The 20579-nt window shown below is 40.9% G+C and overlaps 2 protein-coding genes across 2 annotated transcripts; one reads left to right on the top strand and one right to left on the bottom strand.

The window, feature by feature from the left end:
• The first annotated feature begins 619 nt into the window (after window positions 1–619).
• LOC101481303 (proton-coupled zinc antiporter SLC30A2) lies at window positions 620–5456 on the top strand. Its single transcript, XM_004540070.4, has 8 exons — window positions 620–712; window positions 830–1032; window positions 1237–1383; window positions 2006–2159; window positions 2257–2455; window positions 2588–2693; window positions 2766–2900; window positions 4628–5456. The coding sequence occupies exons 1-8, from the start codon at window positions 648–650 to the stop codon at window positions 4753–4755; spliced, it is 1137 nt and encodes a 378-aa protein (XP_004540127.3). The 5' UTR covers window positions 620–647; the 3' UTR covers window positions 4756–5456.
• Window positions 5457–7876: 2420 nt separating this feature from the next.
• coq8ab (coenzyme Q8A, genome duplicate b) lies at window positions 7877–20299 on the bottom strand. Its single transcript, XM_004540069.6, has 15 exons — window positions 20028–20299; window positions 19574–19726; window positions 17789–18079; window positions 17608–17674; window positions 16431–16502; window positions 15294–15419; window positions 13624–13709; window positions 13402–13542; window positions 13224–13305; window positions 13021–13114; window positions 11241–11382; window positions 10934–11041; window positions 10773–10838; window positions 9527–9613; window positions 7877–8642 (listed from the first exon to the last, which is right to left on the bottom strand). The coding sequence occupies exons 2-15, from the start codon at window positions 19706–19708 to the stop codon at window positions 8349–8351; spliced, it is 1791 nt and encodes a 596-aa protein (XP_004540126.2). The 5' UTR covers window positions 19709–19726; window positions 20028–20299; the 3' UTR covers window positions 7877–8348.
• Window positions 20300–20579: the final 280 nt, after the last annotated feature.

Raw genomic sequence — 20579 nt, 5'->3', positions numbered from 1 at the left:
ATTGCCATTTTGACTTTTTTGTGTATGTCGTGATTGTCTTGTAAAGTCAGAGATGTATATTTATGATTAGAGGATTTATTACAAATTGAGTATTAAGGTAAAGATTCTTTTGTTTAAATGATATTTTTCTATTTTCTCTCGGGGTAAAAATGTTGAGGTTGTGCTTCATTTTGATTTCATTTTATACAAATCTGGCTATAATAATAATTTGGATGCTGATTTTCTGACGATCCTTGACTGCGGTGTATTTAAAAGCCTGCTTGTATACTTTTGTATGCCAATGATTATACTTGACGCAAAAGTGCCTGAATGCAGTTTTTGAATAATTTTACAGAAGTGTATTTTATGTCATCTAAACATTTCCATGCTGAGTTTGTTCTGTCCACTTTGACAGATTTCCAACTGTTGGTGTAAATTTGAGTTTCTTCTAAAGCATTTCATGAAATAAAGTTGAATAATTCAGAAAATGTCATGCGGTTGTCTTATAATTTCACTGGAGTTGGCGCAGTAACCTGCCATTGGCTCCTGCAGTGCTCCACCCCTGAGAGATAGCGTAGGTTAGAGCAGGTGGTAAGTTGCCAGGCTTCCCTCTAGCTCCAGGTCAACCTTAAATACGGGAGTGTCTCAGCTGTCAATAACATGAGGATATGGAGTCATCAACAGATCCAGAGAAGCAACATTTGATTGAGACTCATTCGGAGCCTCTTGTGTGGTACGTCTTCATTTTTCATTTGACCTCCTGAAACACCAAAGTTCAACACAGATGGCTTTAAAACTGTTGACTTCCACATTGAGCCAGCCTAAGTGTAGATCTTCCGTCTTGTGTCAGGGTGAGCGGTCCAGAGAAAAAGTGCTCAGACTCAGAATTCAGTGAAGACACCCTCAGTGTGGAGGGGCTGTGGCAGCACGAATGGCTCTGCCAAGAGGCCAATTGGAGGTCGGTGACTGAAAGGGACTCGAGATGTTTGGCCAGAAAGAAGCTTTTCACTGCATGTGCCGTCAGCCTTGTGTTCATGACAGGAGAGGCCATTGGTGAGACAAAAGACTCATCACAAATTTCCATGCCAGCAACTCTGATTCTGCCAAAAAAAATGAAGTTTACCTATATTCGTTTTTTACTGTGTCATGCATAAATATGTAAAGCTTGCTGAGTTTGAATCGCTCCATACAAACTTGATCTTAAAGTGACACACTCAGGCTTCCTCTGCCCAAACACACATACGGTTTCCTCTGCAGGTGGATACGCCGCTGGCAGTCTGGCCATCATGACGGACGCAGCTCACCTTCTGACTGATTTTGTCAGCATTGTAATCAGCATCTTCTCTCTGTGGATCGCATCAAGGCCTCAGACAGGAACCATGACTTTTGGATGGTATCGAGCTGGTAGGAACAAGGTTCTCACGAGTAGCTCTCAAGAATACACTCACCAGCCACTTTGTTAGGTACACAGGTTAAGATTCATTAACCGAAGTAGCAGTACAACATAGAAGGGTCAGAATTTGGAATAAACAAGTCAAAAGAATGAATCTGTCCTGCCTTGTATCGACAGTTTAGGCTGGTGGAGGTGCTGATGTTATGGTGGGATATTTTCTTGGCACACTTTGGATCCCTTAACTGAGCATCATTTAAATGTCACTTTTGATGGCAGCATCCTGCAGGAGAACAAACAAAGCTCACATCATGTCAAGCTGGTTTCTCGAACATGACAGCAAGTGCACTGTACTCAAATGTCCTCCACAGTAAATAGAGCTCAATCCAGTAGAGCAGGGATGTGGTGGATGTGGACTGTGTGCCATAATCATGTGAATATGGACCAAAAGCTTTCAGCTCATTGTTAAATTTGTACCATGAAGAATTCAGGCAGTTCTGAAAGCAAAAGGGCGTCCAACCCGATACTAGCAAACTGCCCATTGAATTTATGTGCACATTAGTCCATATGAGTTGCACGTACTCATATCCTTCATATTTTCGGGGCCATTTCTGACTCTGTTACTGTTTCACGCAGAGGTTCTGGCCATGTTTCTATCAGTTGTGTCGATCTGGGCCGTGACAGTAGTGCTCGTCTTATCAGCCGTGCAGAGGATCTCCGACGGGGAATATGAGATTGACAGTGAGATCATGCTCATAACATCAGGCTGTGCTGTGGGGGTCAATGTCCTGTAAGTGTGCCGAGCTTACTTTATGGATTATTTCTGCTTGGTTTAGGGGGGCAGTCAGCAGCGATGAGTGATGACGTCTATGCTTTGTTTTACCCAGGATGATCCTGATCTTGCATCAGCCTGGCAACTCACATGGCCACGGCCATGGGTTTGCCACCAACCTGACCCAGAGGGACAAGCATGGGCAGAGGAACGGCCACGGTAATGCAAGTGTGAAGGCAGCTTTCGTTCATGTGGTGGGAGATCTGGTGCAGAGTGTCGGTGTCATGCTGGCTGCCACCATCATCCACTTCTGGGTCAGTGTAAGATTAAAAATAACAGTTAAATAACAAAAATAATCAGGATGGGCTTGATACAGCACTGTACTCTCCAAGTACTCAATATCACTCCATCAATTGTTTCTGATCATATTTCTGTCTTCTTCACAGCCTGAATATAAAGTAGCAGATCCAATTTGCACCTTCCTGTTCTCTCTTCTCGTTATTGGGACAACGCTTCCTGTCACAAAGGATGTTTTCAGGATACTGCTGGAAGGTAAACACACTTCCCTCCGCCTGTGGTGACGTTCAGATTTTAGCGACAGTTTAACGTGTGTATTTTCTGAAGGCGCTCCTCGGGACGTGAGTTTCGGCGCCGTGAGAGAGCTGCTGCTGTCTGTAGGAGGAGTCACCGCCATTCACAGTTTACACATGTGGAGCCTCAACACGACTCATTCTCTGCTTTCCGTGCACCTTGCCACAGGTAAGAGGCGAAGACGGTACTGTTATGTGGAGAGGAAGCAGAACCTGCGCTAAAGCCCAGTAAAAAACAGAATTTCCAGTTTTATTATGCTGTTGCCAAATATAAGTTACTTGAAAAATATGGCAAAAAACAGAAATTTTTTTTAGTTATTTTCTGCTTTTGAAGTTGATATCACTGAAAATAGATACATATAAAAATCAAATAAGACTTGGAAATCCATAATAGTCTATTGCAAATCTGTCTGCAGATTTTTGGGAGTGCCCACTGCCCCCTTGCCCCTCCCTTGGTGGTGCCCCTGCTAAAACTATGGAGGTTTAATTAGAAATGAAACACCACACGCCCATCCTGCGCCTTTTATCCTGGTCCTGTAAACATTTGTTTATTGTTTGATCAGAGTGTTTGTATTCTAAGTAAATAGGATGGAAAACCCTTTGGCAAATATTGATCTATTACAGCAGTAATGTAAGGTGCCAGTCAACTGAAAAAGAAAGTTCTTATTGCTTCCACAAGAATTAGGAGGGTAAGAAGCAGCCAGGTGCTGCTAATCAGATGCACGTGATTAAATGATCATCAGCAAATGATTAATTCATTGATGAACTCTATAGAAGTAAAGGTTTTTGGCAATTTTCTGGAGCATTCTAGTTCTTTCTAGGAGGGAAGGTCCCAGAAAACTAAAAAAAACTAAAAACTAAACTAAACTAAAGAACCCCCAAGATCTAACTCTCAAATTCTACAGGCCTTAGTTAACATGTGAAATATTCAAGTCCATTGGTAGCACGTTTAAAAAAAAGACTAAGTATGACTTCTCTGCAAATATAACATGGCGGCACAGGTTTGCAAAGTTGCATCTGAACAAACCACAACACAGGAAGTAATGAAGAATATGGACACAAACACCTCAAAACAACCCCCAAAAGGTTGATTGTGTTCATCTGGATGTAGCGTTTTCAGTGGGAGAAACGTTTCGTCGCTCATCTAAGTGACTTCTTCAGTCTCAGCTGACTGCAGGTTTCCCCAATCTTATAAACAGTACATTTGCCCAATGACTGAAACTAGCACCACTGAATGAACAATGGGCTGTGAGGTCAGTTCATTGATCATTAATATGCAAATTCTCATGACCATTGATCAACAACCACTGATCCATGGCCATGAGTACCATTCATAGAGAGTTGGGGAATGGCTGCAATCACAGCATTGTAAGATGGCGAAAGATGGCCCCTTAGGCCCCCTCCTTGATTCAGAGATGGTCTTTCCCTTTTCACGTAAGTGGCCTCCTTGACTCTGCGCTGCAACCAGCGTTCCTCCCCGTCCAGGATGTGTACATCCTCATCATCAAAGAGTGTCCACTGGCCTGTAGGTGTAAAGAGTCTGCAGAGTCCTGGCCTGGCGAGTTAGCTCTTCTGCGTTGCGCAATCCACTTCACCAGAGGTTGTTTGGTTTCCCTGATGTTGAAATCACGGCAGCCATTCCCCAACTCTCTATGAATATAATCTGATTTATGTAGAACACAAAAAACCCACAAGTTCAGCATACACGATAAACAGGTAAAATATTGTCATTTTGGGCTGAAGTTTTATTTACTTCCATGAACTTCTGCGTACAAGCAAAATTCTAGCATCCACAATAAAATGAAGAGGAAGAGTTGAGCCAAAGTTGTAGAAGAAGAGCACTGATGATTAAATCATGTCATTGTCTGTATTTATTTGTTTGTTTGTTTTTTCCAGAGGAAGATGCTGATTCGCAGATCATCCTCAGGAAGGCAACAAGGGTCCTGTGCTCCAAGTTTGGTTTTTCCAGCATCACAATTCAAGTGGAGAGCTGCAGGATTTCGGGCAGCAGTGTAGAGGTTTAAAGTTGACTGAACTGTGACTGCAAAAGTAAAGGCACTGGGTGCTCCCATTTAACAGCTTTGTTATGATATTTTGATACCACGGTTAGCATTTACAGGAAAACTGTTACTCAATAAGGCCAATCTACTAGTTGTTTTTCTCTTTCTCTGTGACCCAAGAATTAATGTGTAAGACTCACAAGCTGGTACCTCAAGGTCGAAAACACCACAGAGATGAGACCACTTCCTTACTCCCATCCTCCCTTTTTCTTTATCTCCTGGAAAAGGCTCGTTAAAGGCTAGGTGGTTTGTTTCAGAATTCACTGATGAAAGAACTCTGTATTCTATGTCTAGGAGTGTATTTTGCTGGGATGATCATAAATTGTAGCTGAACTGATAAACTACACAAGGGATACTTTGCTCAGAAGGCAGGAAGACGTTTCCTTATTTGGTCTGTACCGGTTTGAACTGGGAAAGCTGACACACGAACCTTTTTTCATCTATATAAACTGCTGTGTATCAAATAAACCTTTGAGTTGATTTGGGAAGGCAACCTGAAGCAGTCTGTGTTTCCTTGTTCTCCCAAGCTGCTCCCGGCGCTGTAACTAACCCAGCTGAACGGCATACCTGAGTGTTACTTTAAATAATTAGGAATCTTAGAAGGAAAGGACAAAACTCTGCTTATCGCTCACGCCACGGAGGAAACCCGGGACGGCAATTTCCTTCAAGCTTCATATTTGGGACTGAGGCGGCACGGTGGTTAGCACTGTTGCCGCACAGCAAGAAGGTCCTGAGTTCAATTCCACCATTGGGGTCTTTCTGTGTGGAGTTTGCATGTTCTCCCCGTGTTTGCGTGGGTTCCCTCCGGGTACTCCAGCTTCCTCACACCGTCCGAAGACATGCAGCTTGTAAAGCTTATAAATATGCACAGTATAATGCCATCACTACAATATACATGTTTTACACACTCCTTTTGTTGTTGACATTTACAGGCTGTGTGCAAAATGCCACACTCTTCAAATTCATGCCAACTAATATTTTTACGTCCAGTAGATGTCCTACTAGAGCAAATGAAGCTTCAAGACGCTTTGCGCTGGGGTGAACCAACTGGATGAAAAGCTTCAGTGCTTCATGAAGCTTCATCTGCCCATCACTACATACTGCAACAACATGGGAATAGAGCAGCAGATACTTGTCTTTGAGTGAAGATATAAGGTGATAGGTAATACAAATAACTGCAACTTGAATCTTTACTGAAGCTCAGTATTTGACACAGAGTTCAAGTCCACTGCTAATAACTAATAATGATAAATATTATAACTTTAATATTGGCCAATAAAAAATATACTACTATATAGGAACATAGTGAAGACTAATTATTTAAGAGAATAAAGAGAGGTTAGTTTATTTTGGAGACAAGCTCCATTTATTAAGAAAATTTTAAAAAGGCAGGAACGCTATTTAGAGATTTGTGGGTGGGTCTTAAAAGAGCCGTTGTGGGGAAGTCACTGGGACTTCAAATAGGCTATTCTTTTGGTTGTCAAGACACTGCTCCCTCCACCGAGAAGTGGGCCATGAACTTCTCCCTCACCAGGACAGCCTCTCTGGAGAAGTTGTTGGCTGCCACATGACCCAGGCCTTGCAACGGCCAGAATTAAACCAGGTCTAAATAAAACAAATAAGGACTTTATAAGCCAGACCTATCACTTTGTATCACTACAAAGATTACAAACAGTGGTCCTCATACCACAGTTTGATATCAGCAAACACCGAGAGCATACATTGATATGACACCACAGCCATGCTATCATTGCAAACACTGGTAACACAGCATAAATCGAATTAATTTAATTTGATGTTCATTTTATGGAATACTATGTTAGCTTTATGATTTCACTGCCAGAAATAACAGAAATCCAACTATCCACAAACTGTCTCATGACTCCACAGAATATTTTCCCTAAGGTCTTGGGGATCATCAAGACGGGGTTTTTTTGGAAAACTTAAGAGGTGTTACGACCCGGCTCGAGGCCGCAACATAAAAAAGGAGGCGAATATCAGAGTGTAAGTGAGAAGAGGTTTTAGCTTAAAATAGCATCGCAGGTTGGCTCAAATGGCTGGTGCCACAAAGGCAAAGACTGGTGAGCTTCCTGAAAAGCCTGCCTCAGGTATGCTTTTATTTACACCTTATTGGTGTGGCCAATTAGCAACAGCTGAACACACTGAGATTAGGGGCTGCAGAGGAGCGTAACACCACCTCCCTCAAAAGGGTTCCTCTAGGACCCCTAAATTTATTAAGCCAAAGCCAAAACTTGAGCACTTTATCACCTGCTCTCCTGACACAAAACTAAATACTCGCATTTCTTTAGTTGGTATCTTTAAGCATGGATGCCCCTGCATGAGGATTTAAAGTTGCCACACTGAATGCACAGAGTAACATGTGACCAACATGAGTACAGCAGTCAAACCCAAAAGGATTATTCAACCTACTACAACACAAAATGAGAGCAGCCACGAATAATCACATTCACAAGTGATCTGTGGTCTCCACCACACAAACGGTCACTTACAAGTGGCCTCATACCACAAAAAGTTACTGTAATATACAAAATTCAGTAAAGCAAGCATACTAGTGAACAACCACAAAATGGAGAGCTATAGCCACACAACGATCACATCAAGGGTGGCTCAGCACCCCGCAGTGTTATTGCCATCACCTGGCCAACAACACTCACAAGTGATCCAACTAAAGTGGCCATATTCCCCACAACACTAAAGGTCACTGATACATTAACGGAACAGACATGGTGTACTCTCTATGCCAACTAAAAAACTGCTCACCTGCCTCAGCTATAAGACCATAATGGATTCACTTGGCACAATAATTGGCTTTTGAAGTAACACCCTTTCAGATTTGTAACATTTGCAGTATCAACACCACCGCTGTGTGACGTTTGAATCGCCTTTCATCACACACACGTCTGTCACTAAGACATTTTGCAGTTATAAAATTCTAAACTTGAATTTTTTTCTCATGAATTAAAATATTTTTTCATATGAACCTTCTTTTTTTCCCCCACCCTTTTCTTTACTTCTGTCTGCACCTTGCTTCACTCAATAGCTCTCCAGTGCTCGCTAGAACAGATTTGGTTTGTTTTTTGCAGCATCAGTTTCAATTTATTTCAACTGACAATCCAGGTCAAATGAAGGACGCTCCCTCAGATCATACAGGCACATAATTATGAGGTACAAATTTTTTCAAACAATACATACAAAAGAGTCTTAGCACATTATTAAGGACGGTATAGTAAGAGTTAGTCTGGATTGAAACCAGGTCAAAGCAAGCAATGAAATGTTAAACATAGATATGAAATTCCTAATAGGTAGAGATTATTCCGATATGCATTTTTTAAGGTTTTTCTTTTTTTTTTTTTTTGGGATGTACTGTAACAGTTTAGTTTAACAAACAGTAAAAAAAACCCAACAAATCTAGGTAGTTATTAGTATATCACGTAACAAAACACTTTCTGGCGTGATGAGCCCAAAAATTTGCAGATAAGAATTGTTCAGCATGACAAAAATTCCTGGTTTCAACACACTTTCTGGAAAAGCAGTCTTCAATGTGCGGACTTGGGGTCTCCATCTTTCCAGTAGTTTCTGTGGGCCTCCTGGAACATGTCCTTGCATGCGATTTTAGCTTTGAGTTTCGAGCAAATGAGAAAGGAGCCGCCCATTTTTCTGTGGAGGGAGTAGGTTTCCTCTGGCGGTGGCGTGAGACGCTCTTTCAGCATCACTGGGATGAGGTTGTGGATGCGCTCAGTTGTGCTCTGCATTCCAAAGTCAAAGGGCTTTTCTGAGTTGAAGGCCTCTCCGAGGATCATCACCGCATCCACGTGGGCGTTCTCCATCGCCTTAATGCAGAAGACAAGAAAAATGATCAAGAGGCTTTCAAGTAAAAGTTCAGCATGTACAGAAACCTGCTCCTCTGCTTTTAGACGAAGAGATCAATATTAATTTTATTTGTGTTGAATAGGACGCTGCACCCAGCATCTTGCAACAGAGACTGGAAACAAGCTGAAATAATCCCCTCCATCAGCACTTCTAAAGCTAACACTTCATTCATCGTTGGTCCCATATTTATTTTGCAGGAGGACATGCAGCCAGACTCAATAAATAAATATTTCCTCTACCACAAGAGCTGCAAATGTGATTAAAGACACACAGGCCTGCTCTCAGCCTCAGGGAATAACTGTGGAGTTATGTGAAGAGACAGACTGAACAACACTGGAACACACTAAACCCACACAAGAACTGTAGTAAGACGAGAGAGCAATGTGATCTTCAGGCACCATATAATAAAGAGAACAAAAAAAAAAAAAAAAAAAAAAAAAAGAAATTGTCCACAGTATATACTCTAAGTCATTTTTACTATCATCTCATAACAGTTCCTGTATAATAAAAACCAAGATAGCGAGACTGTTCACAAAATATGAGTGCTGTTGTAGTTCCTGTTGGGTGCCACTAGAGGTCGCTAAAGAACACCTAGTAAATACTTTGAGTGACTGAATATTTCAAAACATTTTCAATAAAAATATGGTGCATTTCAGAAGCTCCTCTCAATCTTACTTTGAACACAGTCAAATTGCTGTTTGACTGCATGAACCTTTCATGTCTTTTACGCTACATTCAAAAATACAACAACAGACAAATCATAAACATAAACTCACAGCTACTGTTGAACTGAATCACAGTGTGGTGCGGTTCATTAGTAAAATTTACAATGTCCGTTTCTCACCTTTGACTCGTATCCTGTGAGGAACTTCATTTCTCTGGATTTCAGTAGGACGCCTTCTCTGTCCTGATCTGCAGCTGCTTTTATAATCTGAGTGAGAGAAATCGCACCAGACGGTTTCACATGACGAAAAGATATTTCTCAACTGAAACTTATTGAAATTCTTGTCTGCACAACAATAAAGCACATCATCTGTCTTAACCTGTGTGGTTAACAGATATTCTCACAGCAAAATGACAAAAACAGAGTAACTTGAAAAGGACTGCAGTCCTGTCCCACGATTCAACAGCTTGTAGAACCACCTTTAGCAGCATTAACCTGAAGAACTCGTTTTCTGCACGGCTTTATGAGTCTCTCACAACATTGTGGAGGACTTTGGCCCACTCTTCTTTATAGTGTTGCTTCAATTCAGTTTCTGGGACCACAGCATTTCAATCAGCTTGAGATCTGGACATTGGGCTTTTGCTGCACCTCGATTCTTCTCTTTTTTCAGCCATTTTGTTCTAGACTGGCTGCTGTGCTTTGGATCATCGTACTATTGCATTTAGCTGCAAACCAAACCAAATCATCACCCCTACACCACCACGGTGTTTCACAGCTGATACGAGGTGTTTGTGCTGATATGCTGTGTTTGGTTTTCTCCAAACATGGAGCTGTGCTTTCGTCTCATCGGTCAAAATGACTTTAACATGTTAACTGAGGTCTGCAGAGTGTGAGATGTAGCTATTGGGGTTTTTTGGGTGACTTTACAGGGAAACGCCTAAATGCTCCAGACCAGAAAACTCCAAAAACCTCTGTTCTCTATAGAGGTGCTCACACTTGCCGATGTTCATTCAATCAAGCACATTTCATTAGCAGTCTTGCCTGCTTAATTCTGTCAATCGAAGCAGTGTGCTAAGTTTTTCACATCCTTTTTTCATATTTGTATGTGTGTTTAGTTTCTTGATAGTCTTCATGAACACTATTTTCCAAATACAAAACAAAATGTTGTAATTACAAGTAATAATCTAAGTGTACTTCATGTGACCAGAATTATCTGGACCTAGAATGGGTTAAGGAGCAGCCAATGTTCAAGAAACATTAGAAGAATATTTATAAAGAAATGACATAACATTTGCACATCACTGTTTGAGAACTAGATAAACTAAATTCTCAGGCAGGTGTATGCATCTTTTTGTTTTTAAATTCATGTAGCATAATAGCCAGTGGGGGCAACACAGTGTACAACAACAATGAGAACACTTCTCACCTCAATGTAGGTATCAGTAAAATGCTTGTTAAATCCTCGAGTAGCTCCAAAATCCAGCAGCGCAACCTGACGTGAAGTCATAAAAAACAGAAAACACGCATCAGTGAAAAGGAGAAAGATTAAATCCACGCGTGTCGCTGGTATAACTTGGGCAAACTGACCTTATGAGTTTGTGGATCAAAGAAGAAGTTGGACCAGTTCGGATCGGTTTGCATGTATCTGAACTCAAAAAGCTCCCTCAGGCATAAAATAAGGATCTGCTCACAAATCTGGCAGAAGGAGAGACAACTGGAAGTGACATGAGTGGGTGCTGATACTTAAATAGTTATCTCTGCTACATGCTGCCATGTCTCAGGGTTTTTTATTTTATTTTAAGGTGGCATGTACCTCATCTTGGCAGAGCACAGGTGTTAACTATACTGTAAATAGTGTAGAGTTCAGAGCAGAGTGAAGCTCTTAAAGGCATACCTCATTCCTGAGTTCCTGAGGGAGATGTGTGGCCTTGTCCAGCGGGAAACCAGGCACCAGTGTTGTGGTGAGAACCTGCTTATTGCTTAGCTCGTCTATCACATCAGGCACACAGAAGAAGGGGTGATCCTCCAGCAGCTCGCTACCAAACACACAGCAACAAAGTCAGAAGAAGCGTGCAGATAACCCTTATCTGGCCCTTCAGGTGCTCTGTTACAGCACAGTGCAAATGTCTTGAGCCACCTATTTCTTTACATTTTGCTTCCAAGGGGCCAGATGTTTTTGTCTGGTCTTGAGCAATAATTCTCCGACCTTTCTGAAGGGCTTTCAAAGTTTTTTCTTTGGAAAACCTGGAGAACTGAAACGATCCCAACAGAAGGGTGGCTGTCAAGAAACCGTTTTTAAGGACAGGCTGAGGTACACACAGTTATACAAGAACTGGATTGAAAATTGCTGGCGACAGATCTCATTGAGTGCTGCATTTTAGCCAGTGGAAATTCAGAAAAGTACTGTTGGATGTTGATTTTAATTTTTGCCGTATTGTTGCAATGGCGGACTGTCAAACTGGATTGCCCAATGTGGGATAAATAAAGTTATCTGAATGTGAGCCACCATGCAAGACCGTCTGAAAAAACATCTGATTGGCAGTTGCTTCATTTTTCAGCATGATAATGACGGCAAACACACTGTCGGTACAGTAAAAGCACACCTAGACACACACACATAATATGAAAGCTTGCCTAAGAGAGTTCAGGCTGTATTGAAGAATAATGATGGCCATAACAAATATGGAATTTCAAGCTTGTTAGATTTTTTTATTTTTATGCATTTCCATTTATGTTGGAACGTGTTTCAATAAATACTGCACTCATTTCGTGAGCAAAATGGAAAGAAATGAGGGGTGGGGCTCAAGGCTTTTGCACAGTACTAGTTGCTGTTTGTTGCCAAATGGCTCCTTTGTCAAAGCCGCCTGCTGCTGAAAATGTCAAGGGCATGAACCCAAATCAAAAATATCTTTAGGACTCATTGTGACACAACAAGAGCTGTGAAGGTGTTACTATGGGAACTATATGGGAACAGTAATGTTTGTGTATACTGTATATCATTCATTATGCAGCAGCTATTATTGTAAGTTGTTGCCTGGTAGGACTTTCCAGGAAAAACTGGCAGAGACCAAAGGTTAAAATAAGTTTGTATGTCGTTAAACAAAATCAGAAGGTTCAAAACACTACAAAGTATTTTCTTGTGGATAAGAAATACAGTACAGTAGCTAAAATAGCCAAAAATACCAAAAATAGAGGCACCAACGGTGAAACAACCTGAATGTCTAAGGAGGCGGGAACACAACTGAATTCTGGGAAGTTGACGCAAAAGCCACAGACTATATGAGGAATATTTTTTAAAACTCAAAATCTAAAACCTAACAATGCATTTATACACAAACTGCTAAATAATACAAAAATATTAAAAAATAACAGATAAAGGCCACAAGCCAGACTGTCAATGATGCAGCAGCTCATCTGTCTCACCATGTCATCACAATTCACAGGTGACTGCTCGTAAAACAACAAACGTGATCGTGACCTTGAGCAGTTTTAGTGAAGACCAAGTAGGTGATCACTGTGTTTTACTGAAATCTGAACAGTATTGTGTGAGAAGTAGCGATTGTGGCTAACTGTAGCTAGATGGAAGTTCTGGTGCAAAGCACGCTTCTAGCAAAGACAAATAAAACATTACCCAAGCTTAGTCAATTTAGTAAGAATAAATGCAAACAACTCACTGAAATTTTCTGGCACAATTTGCTTCCCTTATATAATCACATTCCAGCGCCAGCTCTCGACTCATGACCTCAATGAGATGCTCAGGAAATAAACCTGGAAAAAGAGGTCAAATGGAGGGGGGTTGAAAATCATTGCGGTCGAGCTGCAGGTTTACAAAGATCAGACAATAGCAGCTGTTATCCCTAAATAATAAGAAAAATACCTTCAGGCAGTGCGTTGCTTAACCTCAGGGCAGTCATGATATTATTCACGTCACTCTCGATACTCTTTGCTATTCCAGGGTACTGAAGGGAAAGATTTGATTGAGTTATTTTATTCTATTTGCTGACTTATGACCCACTTAACATCTGCATTTATCTCAGCACAAACACTTCTCTCACCTGAATCTTCATGGCTACCTCCCGGCCATCCTTCATTTTTGCTAAATGGACTTGACCAATGGACGCGGCTGCGAATGGCCTCTCCTCGAAGTATTCCAGTTTGTCCCTCCAGTTTGGGCCGAGATCATTGTAAATGACTTTCTGTAGAGAGAAAAAGGAAAAAAATTAACTGGAGAAATGTAACTTTATTTGTATAGTTTGCCAGCGTTCTCCATACTGTACCATCATCTGCTTAGTAGGCATGAAGTCTGCACTCTGTCGAACACGCTCAAAGATTTTAGCCAGCTGAGGGTTGATAAAGGCGTCATCTGACAAACAAAAACGAAAAGTACAGAGCGAATGAAACACATGATGATGCCTATAGGGTAAGAACAGTTTAAAAAAAAATAATAATCCAGGTGTTATTGAAAAGACAGGAGGCAGAGCTGAAATTTAGGATTAAAAATGAATTGAAAATGCTCAGGGTGAGACTTGCAGATGTGCAGAGGATGTGGATATGCTGGATAAAGGATGGAGCTGCCAGGAGGGGGAAAAGAGGAAGATCACAGATGATTCATCGATGTTGTGAAGGGGGACATGCAGAGAGTTGGTGTCACAAAGGAGGATGACAGGGATAGAGTGAGGTGACCCCTAATGGGAGCAGGTAAATGATGAAGAAGTAGTAAAAACAATCTTCTGGTACTGTACGTTTTCAAGTGTGCAAAACCAATAGTCTTAATTAAATCCTTGCTTTTAAATGAAAAAATACCTCAAAGCTTAAATTTGGCTAGCTGGTATCATGAAGTAAGTTAGACTACAGCTTTAATGGTGCCTTAAAGGAGAGATGAGAATGAACCAAAACAGGGTCCAGACCATAGCTGAGTTAGGTTTAACACTATAGGTCCATCACTAAGATCAATCTCTTTCACATAAATTAAGCTGTAAAATACATACATTTAAAATATAAATATAACCATTTAATGCAGCTTTACTGTGGTAGAGACAAGCGTTTCCCTATAAATTATTTTATTATCTAATAATATATTCAAAATGTAAATAAGTTTACTGTCATATGGGAAGAAAAACAACAGATCCTCTTGCTGAAAAACTGGAAATAGTTGTTCTGTATTTTTAACGTGAAAACTAATAACGCTAATAATCACAAACGGTTTCACTTCTACTCTCCTTGCAGATAAGGATCGTTTGAAAGCTGAAGAGATACTAAACGGACCTTGAAGTGACACCGTTTTGTCAACAGCTTCTTTTTCCCCTCAAGGTCAGTATTAAGATAAAGTTAACGAAGTTAGCTGATGATAACGCTGAAACTGTGTCATGGCTGGCTACCATGTCAGTTTGGATAAGGGAAAATAAAGCTTCTACAAACATCTTTAAAACAAGTGTTGTTGAACAATCTTGTGATTTCTTTTAAAAGTTTGCCAAGGATTAATGTTTCAAAAAATGCTTGGCTGAAGGATTTTATCGCAGGGATCATACATGACTGCACAGGCCAGAGCTGAAAAACACGTCTGCGCTGTAAACATGCTTTTTAAAGCCAACAGTCAGGCTAGACTCTGCCACCTACAATAACTCCGCGGGAATTGCACGTATTGTGTACAGCTGGCCCGGTGTTTATTTTTGGGGATGACATTTTAAAGTTGGTGAAGTGATCTCAGCAGACAGTAGGCATGTTTAGTCTGTGATGGAAGTTGAACCTTTATTTGTACACAGACACATGTGGGTTTCCTGCTTATAATATGCCTCAGCAGTTTGTCCAGATCCTCATGTCCTTGTATCACGCGAGATCAGTTAATACGGTATCACTAAAGATTAACTTCTGCTTGTGTTTACAGTGATTAAAACAGCTAAGATCCATTAAGGTGCATCACTCAGGTGTATGTGTATCTGTACCTCACCTTGAATACTGAGCATCTGTCCAATTTTTAGAGCAGCACCTCGAACTTTGCAAAGCGTCCGGACAATTCTTTGAGCGTTGGCTTCAGAGAGGAAAGCATTCGAATCCATTATGGCCTTTTTGTTACCTAGAAAACACAAAAACTGTTTATAACATGTGCCAAGACAACTCGCAACGGAACACGTGTCTTTGAAAAATGCATCAATCCACAACAAATCCCACCATTTTTCTTATATTCCAAAATGTGCAAATCCTTTTTATCCCAGCACATTTTGCTTTCTCTGTCTTAAAGTGTCCCCACTTCCTAGATGTTTAGTGGGGTTCAGGTCAGGTGAGTGGGGAGGAAAGACTAAAAGCTTTAAGATAATCTGCTTGATCGTGCTTTGTGTGTACAGCTCACTGAGGCCCAGCTATATTTATAAGAGGTGAAAAATGTCTCCAAGATGATTTTCTTGAACAAGATTCTGATGAGTGGATCGACTGAACACAAGCTTCAGTGGAAGGTTACATCCAGAGGAAATGTGACCTGCTGCTCAAAGCAAGCAACATAATCAATACCACTAATCTGCTTAAGTTCGACTCCTGACCTAGAGCCAATGAAGCATCTACAATATCGCTTTCTAACTTTTAGTCACAACATTATACATTTTTTTAACATCAATTTAAATCCACAGACTTTCCATTTTTATTTCCATGTTTTTGTGAAATGCAGAAGTTTTTTTTTGGTAGGATCAGGCTTTTTGATGCCAGCGTTTTTAGCGGGATGTTACATAGCTGATTGTTTCTTCTGTACAAAATCTCAGAGCCCCTTATTTACAAACAAAACATTACAATAGTGTCCTGCATTTCCCCGAACATTAAACTAGTCACTGATATTCTGTGCTTGCGTAAGCTTTCTGCTTCCACATAAAAAAATATTGAACTCCAATATCCAAAATTAGACTACCTGGACATTCTGACGATAAACCGGCAGGTATGTAGTTTACTCACGATTGCTTATCTTAACAGTCTCAGTTAAATGACAGGTCAGCTGTGCAGGTTTAGAGGAGCAGCTATAGCTTTCCTGGCATCATTAGCAAAGCCCAAACATGAGGATCAATCTCAGCAGACTCGTAAAGCAAAAGTCTCCTGCTGTCACCTCGTTCTTTGGGTTTTAAACTCTTCTTGACCACTTCTGCGATTGCTCCGATGCCAAGTCCAACTGCCAGACCTGCAAAAGGAAGTGATTTTTTTTTTTTTAAACCAAACAATTCACTGAATAAACTGCTGCAAAGATGAAGTTAACATTACCAGTGTTGGTAACTGCTTGCAAGAGCAGTGTTGCCCTTACAAACAACCTACCTGCATATGATAACTACTGCATAAAAAAAAGAACGTGATAACAACAATCAGCAACCAGACTTGGGTATAATTTCTTAAAGCAGCACCAAGGGAGGCTCAGGGACAAATGGAGGCCAAGAATTAGTGAGAGAAACATTTGATACTTCCACGAGAAGGCAGCTGATGGTTGATTGCACGTTTTCCTATTAGCTGGATTCTCAGGCATGTTCCAGTAACGTTTTTTCTGCTACTGATACTCTGTAATTTAAGTCTTGTGAGGGAGCACGTCAGCATTTTCCACAATCTCGCCCCACCTCTTGAAAACTGCTGACCAAGGTCATGAGGTCAGACTCTTTCCACTAAATCCAAAATTAAACTTTGATACCCAAACACTTTACAGTATGAGGAATACAAGCAACAGTGGCTATTCCACTTACAAAAAACAGATGTCTGTATAAATGGCATGTTCAGGCTTTGTGAGGGAGTTTCTACTCAAGTGCATTTTGACGTCTCGCTGAGTTAGACTTGGAGGAAGTGCCAGCACTGCCAAACACAAATTGCAGAACTAGTTTGCAGAACTTCTATCGCAAAAAGTCGTTAGTTACAGACTCCATCCAGGATCATGATTTTTAAAAAGGTCAGATTCTCATTTAATATATAAAAATTAAAGTGAGCTCAACATTAAATTGGTTAACGATTTTTGCAGATGTTCTCTCAGTTTAAAGAGCTGCAACTGATTATTTTAAAACACATTTTTGGGGGGAGTGTGATAGGTTTTCAACACTGCTGCTGCTTCACATTCATGCAGATCACACTTTGACAGCACCTGGCAGCAGCCCAGTATTCCCACACAAGCTGGCGTTGTCCAGTACTTGCCCAGTGGAGCAACTCAGGGTCAAATGCCTTACTGAGAGTCACACTTTGTTTTGAGATTTACAGACATTTTTTAATTCAGGTTTTAATGTGACAAATACCATGGTAAAGAAATCACCTACCTCCAAAGTTTACCAGCCTTCCTATCCGTGTGACGGGTACCTTCTTCTCTCGAGCTTTTTCACTAAGCTGAAATCAAAGGAAATAAAATGTAAACACTTCACTGCAGCTGTGAAATACACACTTGCATTTATCATTATCATTAAATCACTCATTTACAGAAAAAAGAGAGAGAGTAGATACCACTTGCGTATGCTGCTTAAAGTCCCTTTTCTTGTTACTCCTTGCTTTATCGATATCCTCCGATGTCAGCCGCCCCACTGTGGTGTTGTCCTGGTTAAAGAGCCTCGTATGTCCAGAGAACAGCCGACTTGACCAGTCTTTGTAGTACCTAAGACCTTTATCACATCTTCCACTGCAGGTCCTCTGATGCCCATTTGCACTTCCTGTTAAGCTTGTACTGAAGCAAGCAGCCATAGTGGAGTATCTGTGAAATGTTGTGCCTCTGTATACGCAGACATCTTTCTGGTTCTCCTAAAAGAACAAAACATGACATTCAGCAACATTTATTTATGCAGCTGTTAAGTAAGGATGGGACAAAATGTTTTTTCGCTTTCTCTTGTGATATGTTACCGAAACGCTGGCGCCAAATATCAATATTTTTATTAAAACAAAGATGATAACTAAACTTCAGGGAAGAAGAGAAGAATCTTGCAGCAGAAAAATGGCAAGAAAGCTAACAAATGTGAATTTAAATATTATAATATTCTTAAATAATAATGACAATACACACAGGCACAGCAATGCTGTTTATAAAAGCATAGTTCCTGTTTTTACCCTTTTAAGTGGTATTATACTATGGTGATATGATGTTGCAGTGATGTGTTGTAGGTGACCACCTTGCAATATACACATTTATCAGTTCAGCAGGATTGCTGTATCATGATATTGTTATTATCGAGGTAAAGGTATTGTGAGAGTACTGTATCATGAGTAGAGATGCTGGGACCAGCCGACAAACTGCAGTCGGGGCATCTCTAATCATGAATAGTGTTCAATGCAATGCAATACAATATAAGTTGTTGATGATGTGTTTAATGGGCACATGCATGTGGAAAAAGCAATATAAAGAGTGGGATAACATGTTACTCATTACATCAAGTAAATAAGAAAAGAAACAATAACTCATAACGTGTAAAACATTACTTTTGGAGTAATGTGAGCTGTTCCCACCCGTGAGGTTTGCAGGTTTGTAGTATCTACAGCACATAAAACCCTTACAGGAAAACCTGCTAACAAATTAGTTCTGTTAAAGTAGAAAATAAACATTACAGCTGTATTCCTCCTGATGCACAGAGCTCTGTATGAAACTCCTATTAAAGTGGAACCGAAGATGGGCTGGCATTTACAGAAATTGGCCCATGCAGAGGCGTTACTAATGAAAGTGTATTATAATAAATACACTGTAAACTGCTATTAGATACAACATCAGTGTTTGGTCTCAATTAACAGGTTACAAAAATACAGTACAAGTTCATGCAGTCGCCTTCAGATCCTTCAACTTGGTGCAAAAGAGAACCCCTGGTGTAAGGCGTTATAAATACAAATCCAGCTTCTACCTGCTTAGTTCAGAGGCTGTTATTTTAGTCCCAAGAGACTATTATTGATTAATTATTAAATATCCAAAGTACAAATCCTTTAATTTTAACTATGAACCTTTATTCCCAACAGCGAATAAATAACAGAAGCAGTGCAGTACACTTGGCAGGCTACTATTTTATTTTCTTTTTCTTTTTTAAATACCCCTATCAGGCTTTAGGAAATGTGTATCCTTCACAGCCTGCTTCACAAACCATCCCCTCTCACTTCTGCTTCTGTACTACCTGCCTCCAGAAGCCTCGATCTACTGCTGCTGATGAGGTCATCGTGACCAAAAAGCAAAAACAGAAGATATCTGCGCTGCATGCAATGTGAAACTTGATCCTAGTCTACAACTGCACAACACCCAAATCACAGCTGACTGCTCACCCTTGCCGTTCCAGTGGTGTGATGAAAGTTTACCAGCCTCTGGTTCCCGGTGACAGTTAGGCCGCCTGGTGGGGCTCTGTGGGCCGCCTGCTTTACCCACTTAAGACTCCTCCAGACCACGGTGTCGCCTGCCATGCTGCAACTGTTAGAAACCTGCAGGGGAGTAAGGTCTTTGAAACAGGTGCTGGGGTGTCATGCAGAGATGTGTGAAGTGGTGTAGCTCTTCTGGGTGAATATCCGTTTATGTTCTCACACTTTTAGAGTACAACAAGACCACGTATAGCACGCTTAAGCAAAACAACGCAAAAGTGTGATATTGACGTTGCTAACAGCCTGGACAAGAAAGGAAAATAATAAAAAAAAACTCAAAAACAACAACAACAACAACACAAAGAGAAGCTTTCAAAACAAACCCGAGACAAAAGGCATGGACAAAGAAACAACTTCCACTCACCACTAATAAAAACCTCGCAACACACGTCCTCCCCGCTCAGTGAGCGTGCACACCAGCAAGCATTGTGCTACTGTAGCATGAGCCACGTTCACCTTGATTTAACTCGACACAATTCCCTTAAAAACCTCCAGCGGGACGAAGGAAAAAGGCGGGCGACGCGCTGGAGTACGTGCCGATTCTGGCCGAGGCTCCCTCGGAGGAAGTTTAACAAACACGGGCCAATGAGGCAACTTCAGCCGCGGGGTCCAGACATCAACATACAACCTTACTGGCTGGACAAACTGTCAGTCGCCCCTCACACGTCAGCACGCGACCGATTGACGTGTCCTCCAATGGGGCGGTGCGAGATGCGAACATGTGAGGCGTTCAAGAGCAACTAGCAAGAAAGAAAAAAAAGGACACATATGGAGGAAAAGGCTTTCTGCTAGACCATGTGCTGGACATGCGCTCTCTAACGTTCGATGTAAGGTTACTGTGGCCACGAGAAGTAGTACAACGCTCAAAGTAAATGGTTATTTATTTATTTATTTAGATAAGGTAGATCCGTATTTG

The sequence above is a fragment of the Maylandia zebra genome, linkage group LG19 (genome assembly GCF_041146795.1).
Source record: "Maylandia zebra isolate NMK-2024a linkage group LG19, Mzebra_GT3a, whole genome shotgun sequence".
Lineage (NCBI taxonomy): Eukaryota > Metazoa > Chordata > Actinopteri > Cichliformes > Cichlidae > Maylandia > Maylandia zebra.
This window is presented reverse-complemented; position numbering and strand designations above follow the sequence as displayed.